This window comes from Talpa europaea (assembly GCF_964194135.1).
Source record: "Talpa europaea genome assembly, chromosome: 7".
Classification (NCBI taxonomy): Eukaryota; Metazoa; Chordata; class Mammalia; order Eulipotyphla; family Talpidae; genus Talpa; species Talpa europaea.
In genome coordinates this window covers 83696934-83703812 of record NC_140074.1, presented here as the reverse complement: position 1 = coordinate 83703812, position 6879 = coordinate 83696934, and the positions used below count along the sequence as shown (strand labels likewise).

General features: G+C 48.6%; 1 protein-coding gene across 1 annotated transcript; it reads left to right on the top strand.

Moving 5' to 3' along the window:
* Positions 1 to 529: 529 nt before the first annotated feature.
* On the top strand, positions 530 to 5168 carry RSKR (ribosomal protein S6 kinase related; the record flags this gene model as incomplete). The annotated part of the gene is given in 19 exon segments (XM_084237848.1): positions 530 to 560; positions 877 to 1028; positions 1708 to 1813; positions 1816 to 1955; positions 2049 to 2132; positions 2488 to 2556; positions 2922 to 2995; positions 3176 to 3306; positions 3485 to 3513; positions 3517 to 3525; positions 3768 to 3795; positions 3898 to 3987; positions 4076 to 4081; positions 4084 to 4116; positions 4119 to 4162; positions 4274 to 4332; positions 4334 to 4382; positions 4954 to 5127; positions 5130 to 5168. Coding segments are annotated over 19 exon segments (1347 nt in total).
* Positions 5169 to 6879: the final 1711 nt, after the last annotated feature.

Sequence of the window (6879 nt, the reverse complement as noted above, 5' to 3'; positions counted from 1 at the left end):
CCGGCAATCCAAGAGTGACTGAAGTACAGGAGCTGACTCTGGCTCAGGCCCCAGGGACTTGTGGGGTGGGAGGCACTTCTCTTCATCCCTCAGGATGGGTGGGGCCAGGAGCCTGCAGGGTACTGTGGAGAGAGGCACTGCTCTTTAGCAGCTGGTCTGTCCCCTGCAGAGCTTGGTAGATAATGCTGAGAATTCTACCTCACGCTGATCAGCAGGCCCAGAACCAGAGAGGCATCAAGAGAGCAAGATACAGAGAATAGGCCCGAGGCTGGGATCTGGTTCCCTTGGGGTCAGTTGAAAGGGTGGGGGTACAGTCCTGATCAAGTGTGGTAAATTTTTATAAAGATACATATATAAATATATATTTTAAGTATAACTGCTCTCCCCCTGGTGCCAGAAATCGGAGGCTGGCAGGGGTGGATCTGACCCTCAATCCACTGCCTTGGATGAAAGATATTGGTGTTCTGGGTGTATCAGCTGCTCCCCAGTCTTTGCCAAGCTTACTTGGCAATAGGAACCAGGGCTGGCCATGGGTACCCCTGGGGCATACCTGGAAAATGGTAAGAAAATGATTTAAAGAGAAAAATATATATTTTAAATTTGATGTTGGGTTTTTTTTTTTTTCCTTTTGTGTTGAGTGCAAGTGTCCTTCCCTCTCCATCAACCCAAGATACATCCTCTAGCTGCCACTCTAATGAGGTGGCCTCTTTCCTTCTGTCTGCGGCATTATCCCAGATACTTCCCAGCTCTGGTATGACTTTGACTCCATGCTAATAGGTCTCTGCACATGTTAGTTTAGACTAAACCTGGAGGAATAGGATTTGGGGTAGGGAAGGTTTTGGCTGCATCACTTGCAGCTCTAGTCATGAACAGCAGGGAAAAGGCGGGGCTCGTGTAATGCAGCATCAGGGGGAGGAATTGCTTCTGTAACTGGGACAGCAGATTTAGCAGAGAGGAGGCAGAGGCTGGGGATAGGAGCAGTGAGCTGTCGGCAGTGGCAATATGCCCGAGTGGCTGCTTCTCAGAAGGTAGGCTGTGGGGTTGTGACAGCCTGCTTAGGGAAGGTGAAGGAGGCATGGACTTGAGGTCTGGGAAGCAGCGGGTGAGGAGTATGTTAGTGATGCCCAATGTGGGGGTGGGGAAGGGAGGTATCTCAGCTCCATACTGAGAGACGCAGGCTGTATTTCCTTTTTTTTTTTTTAAAGATTTATTTATGCATATAAGAGCTGGGGTACAGGCTAGAGATGCCAGGGGGGATGGAGGGTGAGAGGATCCACCAGAGACAGAGTGGCGAACAGAACTGGCAGACTGACTGAAACACACTGCTGAGGGGAGCAGCGGGCGACAGATGTCTGCTGTGCCATGTGGGTTTCTCCCTGGCCGGCTGGGTATTGAACTCGGGCTGCAGAGGCTGCGAATTGCTTCATAGTGCAGTGTTTAACCCCTTGCGCCACCAGGGAGGCCCCCACAGGCTATATTTCTAATGCCTTATGGGGAAACATCCAATGATTGCTTTCTTAGATGATTTGAATTGTGTCCAGGAACTCTAGGCTTTGGTCCAAAGTGAGGATAATGGCAGTTATACTTGGTCAAAAAAATATCTCTAGCTAGGGTTGAGACTTATGGGGGAGGGAATGCCTGCTAAGATGGGCAGAAACTGTAATTCCTCAAGGGCAGAAGGTTTAGAGTGGCTTCCTTGGATCCTAGCAGTGTGGCAACATCTGGGGCCCCTTGGTCCGAGGCTGGAAGAGCCTCTGGTCAGGTGTGAGGACCACAAGGTCAGGTCTGGAAGAACTGTGGGGACCTCGGGGGCATTAGTGCCTGATCAGAAGCCCCTCGAGCCAGTCCCACTGCTGGTAGAGAAGCCTCTGTCTGAGTGGCCAGTGCCTCAGTTCATCAACCTTTTTCTGCCGGAATTTCCCATTAGGCCCCTTAGGGGGCAGCAGCAGCTGAAGGTAGGTCAATGGAATCCCCTGAAGGGGTCTCAGTCTTAGGGAGAAAAATCTACAACCAGTCTCAATTGCCCTGTTCTCCATTTCTCTGTACAGATATTAGGCCTTGTGGCTAAAGGCTCTTTTGGAACTGTCCTCAAGGTGCTAGATTGTGGCCAGAAAGCAGTATTTGCAGTCAAGGTAGGGAGGGGCCTAGGTACTCTTTCATGTTTCTTTCTTCTCTTTGCCTCCAATCTTTTTTTAAAAAAAATATTTATGCATACAAGAACTGGGGTACAGGCCAGAGGTGTGGGGGGTGAGAGGATCCACCAGAGACAGAATGGGGAACAGAACAGGCAGACTGACTGAAATACACTGCTGAGGGGAGCAGCAGGAGAGGTCTGCCTTGCCATGTGGATTCCTTTCTGGCTGGCCGGGGATCGAACTAGGGCTGCAGAGGATGTGGACTGCTTCATAGTGCGGTGCTTAACCCCTTGTGCCAACAGGGAATTCCTCTTTGCCTCCAGTCTTGGAGTCATCATGCCTCTCTTTATAGGTGGTGCCCAAGGTAAAGGTCCTACAGAGGGACAGCCTGAGGCAATGCAAAGAAGAGGTTAATATCCAGGTACAAATAGGCCTGGGAAGAGCTAAATCCCAGGTGGGGAAAGTACCTTTCTTGTCCAACTGTCTGCTCTTCCAGGTTCTGTCCCCTCCCTCTGATTCAAGGTACTTTAACATGGGAAGACATGGGAAAAGTAGCTATCATCAGTTATCCTAAGGTCTATCAGGGAACTCACTCCAGCATGACCTAGTGTGTGCCTTAGTATTATGCTGGTTCTGAAATTACCAGGCAGGCAGTCCCAATTAGTGAGTTCACTTGAACTAAGAGTGAGGTCAGCAGCATCCTTTCTAAACTAGGTAAAACCTGACTTCTTGGCTGCCTTGATCCTCAATGACCCTCCTTTAATTTGCTGTTTTCTTCATCCCTAGCGACAGATCAACCGTCCATTTATGCACGGTTTGGGGGACAGCTGGCAGGGAAAACGGCACCTCTTCATTAATGAGTGACTGGCCTCCTTCCCAAGAGTTGTTCTGTACTTCTTCTCTGAGGTTACCCATCCCTCTCTCTTCTGCCTTTGCTGTTCCCTTTCTCATAGCACTTCTCTCTCCCAAACGGAGAGGGAACAGCAGGTGGCATCAATTTGGGCAGGAGGTCTACAATGCCTTGAGCCCAGGCATAGTAGCCCTCAATACTGCCTAGTCTTCTGGTGGTTTGCAGTGTGCAGCACAGATCTGTACTCCCTGTGGTCTGCTGTTGGCTGCTTTGCTGAGGCTTCCATCCACCTTTTTGCTGCTGAACTGGTTCTGGTGCTGTGTAAGTGAAACAAGAGTGGTAATGAAAATGGGGAGGGAACAACTGGGTGGGGCATCAGAGACATTATTGGTATTAATTTTGAAGGTAAAAGAACAGGGATAGGGATGGAGTGGAGGCGCCCAGTGAAATTAGAAAGGCCAGGGGAGCTGCAGCATATGCCATACTTTGTCATTCATAGGCTATCTCCACGACTTGGGTATCATCCATTGAGATGTGAAGGTAAAGTGCTTTTTTTGTGTCTGAGGCGAGGCATTAGTAAGAGGTACCAACAGGTCCAAGAAGGCAAAGGGGAGCTGAGAACAGTTGACATTGGGGCCCCCATGAGTGCTAAGGATTTGAGTAAGGGCCCTCCAAGTATAGATCTGAGAGCAGAGTAGTGTTTCTTCCTGGGGAGTGTACATGAATAAAGTGGGCTGGAAAGAAGAGGGAGAATAATAACTTCTTATCTGTTATTTTTTCAGATGGAGAATATCCTTCTAGATGAACGAGGTAAGTGCTTTTGCTAGGCCAGAATGAGAGGTATTTTGGTTTGGGAGTAAGTCATGACTGACAAGAGGTGGATGAGTCATACTGTTGCCTTCTCTTTCTTAGGCCATCTGAAACTGACAGACTTTGGTCTGTCCCACCACCTGCCCCAGGTTGCCTGCGCCTATACTACCTGTGGCACCCTTCAGTATATGGGTGAGAGAGAAGTTAACACTGGTGGGCAAGCACTGGGCAGGAGGCTAGCTGTTGGATATCAGTGACAAGTTATCTTTCTAATCTGTAGCCCCAGAGGTCTGAGTGGAGGGCCTTACAGCCATGCGGTTGATTGTGGTCTCTGGGTGTCTTAGTTTTCTCTCTGGCAACTGGAAAGGTGAGAACTGGTAGAAAAGAGGAGCTTAACCTTGTGGTGGGAAAAAGGATGACCTTAGAAATCTTGCTTTATTCTAACTAAGGAATGCTACCTTCCCACCCCTTAACTCAGTTCCCAGTCGCTGCAGAGAGAGATCATGTATCTATGTTGGCAAGCGTGACCCACTGTGACTGAGATCCCAGCTTCTCTTAACCAAGGGCTCTCACTCCTGCTTCATGAGGTAAGGAGGAGCACTGTTTTCTTTCTTGACTACCAAACCATTCACTGTCCTTTCCCTATAATTAAAGTGATAGTTACCCATTTCTGATTAGCTTGGGGGCAGGGACTCCAACTTGATCAAGTACCACCTCACTACTTGCCCTCTAACCACCACTTCAAATTTCATTACTGAGTTTGGGTCCTCCAGATGATCTCCACATCCATGAGAGAGGTCACTTTTTTTTTTTTTTTTTTTTTGTGGGACCCTCGCTGGTGGCCGGGGATTGAACTGGCACTGCAGAGGCTGCAGGCAGCCTCGCAACCCAGCGCTCAACCGCTGCGCCACCAGGGGAGGCCCGAGAGAGGTCACTTCTGAGACAGTGGGCCACTGCTGCTCTCTTCCCAGTGCCATTCCTTTATCCCCACCTTTGTCCTGGTATTAACACTTTTCTCCATTTTATAAATTCTCTTCTCTTTATGGTTCTTTTTCCTGTCCTCTTCATCTCCATGAACTTCTTTCTCCTTTTCCAGTGTATCTGTTCATCTCCTTTCCTATCCTAGACCCTCATCCCTCACGCTCCCTTTCTCTTCAGCTCTTATGTCAGAATCCCCTCCATTGTCTCTATTTGCATCACTTCCAGCTCCACCCTTTCTTTCAGAGTGTGGCCTTTGACCCAGAGCTCCTACAGAAGCAGCCTGTGAACACTGTCATGAAGACACGAGCCACCCAACTCAGTCCATCGGAGTCCATGCTCTTCAAGGACTTTGTGACCTGGAGTCCTACCTGGTTCGCCCCAGCCCTGCTTGAGCTCCTCTACTGTAGATTAGGGCCTATCTGGGAACCTGAGGATCTCCCCTACTGCCAGCTCAGTATGACCGCCTTGATGATCCAGTGTGTTTTTACTTTGTGACCTTTTACCATTCTGTTCTTGCAGGTGTTAGACAGGAGTTCAAATCCTGGGCATTCTGCTGCTGGTAGCCACAGTTAGCTCTAATCCACATCTCAGTTCAACATCTCAGAGTGGTGACTTTTTCCTTCGCTTCATGTCTTCAGTGCTGTTGCTTTCAGCCAGAGGCATCTTCCATTTTCCCCTCCTGTTTCTCTGTTGTGTTTCCTCTCTTGAGCCTAGTAAACAATACTTCATGGGTTCCCAAGGTGCTATTTATATATTTAGTAGGCTTATCAGAAGCAGTTTGACTGTTTTTTGAAGGTCTCAAAAGCTAGCATTTCAATCTTTTTTTTTTTTTTTTATAGAGGCATTTTTTTTTTTTTATTTGTTTATACATGCACTGGGTACAGTCAGAAGCGCGGGAGGGTGAGAGAATTCACCAGAGCCAGAGCGGGGAGCAGAGCAGGCAGAAAGACCGAAGCACACTGCTGAGGGGAGCAGCGGGCGGCAGGAGAGGTCTGCGCGCCATGTGGGACCCTCCTCAGGTGGCCGGGGAGCAGCTGGGGATCGAACCGAACCGGCGCCGCAGAGGTCGCTGGCAGCTGCAGAGGTCACCGGCAGCTTTGCAACCCAGCGCTCAACCACTGCGCCACCGGGGAGGCCCGCTAGCATTTCAATCTTAAATGTGGAGTTAAAACATTATCTGGGAACTCAAAGCCAATCTGTAATAAATAAAATTTTAAAAAATTTTAGAAAGTGAACCAAATAGCTTGAAGTGAGAACAGGAGCTGAAACATGGGTAGGGTTAAATGCCTCTTCTAGGAGTCACTGGAATAGCTATGAAAATTTTTTCCAAAACAAAATCTATCCAAAAGATACAATGAGGGCCTCCCTGGTGGCACAAGCGGTTAAGATGCAGCACTATGAAGCTGACCACAAGCACTGCAGCACAAGTTCGATCCCCGGCCAGGGAGGAACCCACATGGCACAGCAGACCTCTCCTGACTCACCCACTGCTCCCATCAACAGTGTATTGCAGTCAATCTGCCTGTTCTGCTCCCTACTCTGTCTCTGGTAAATACTCTCACCCCCCCACACCTCTGGCCTGTACCCCCGTTCTTGTAGGCATAAATAAATAACTCTTTATTGAAAAAACAAAAGATACAATGATACTCAATGACACAATGAGTACTTATGCTCATCATCTCCCTAGAGAGCTCAGGATTTAGTTTTTGATGGACAAACCAAAGGATAGGAGCCATGACATGAACCTTAAGATTTAAGATTAGAAATGTATCTCGGGCCTCCCTGGTGGTGCAAGGAGTTAAGACTCAACCTATGAAGCTATCCGCAGCCTCTGCAACATGAGTTCCATCCCTGGCTAGGGAGATACCCACATGGCGCAGCACACCTCTCCCGTCTCGCCCGCTGCTCCCCTCAGCAGTGTATTTCAGTCAATCTGCCTGTTCTGTTCCCCACTCTGTCTCTAGTGAAGCCTCTCACCTCACCCCACACACCTCTGGCCTGTACCCCAGTTCTTGTATGCATAAATAAATAAATCTTTTTTAAAAAAGAAATGTATCTCAAGGAACTTATCCTTCAGCAAACGAAGTCATTTGGATCTTAAAT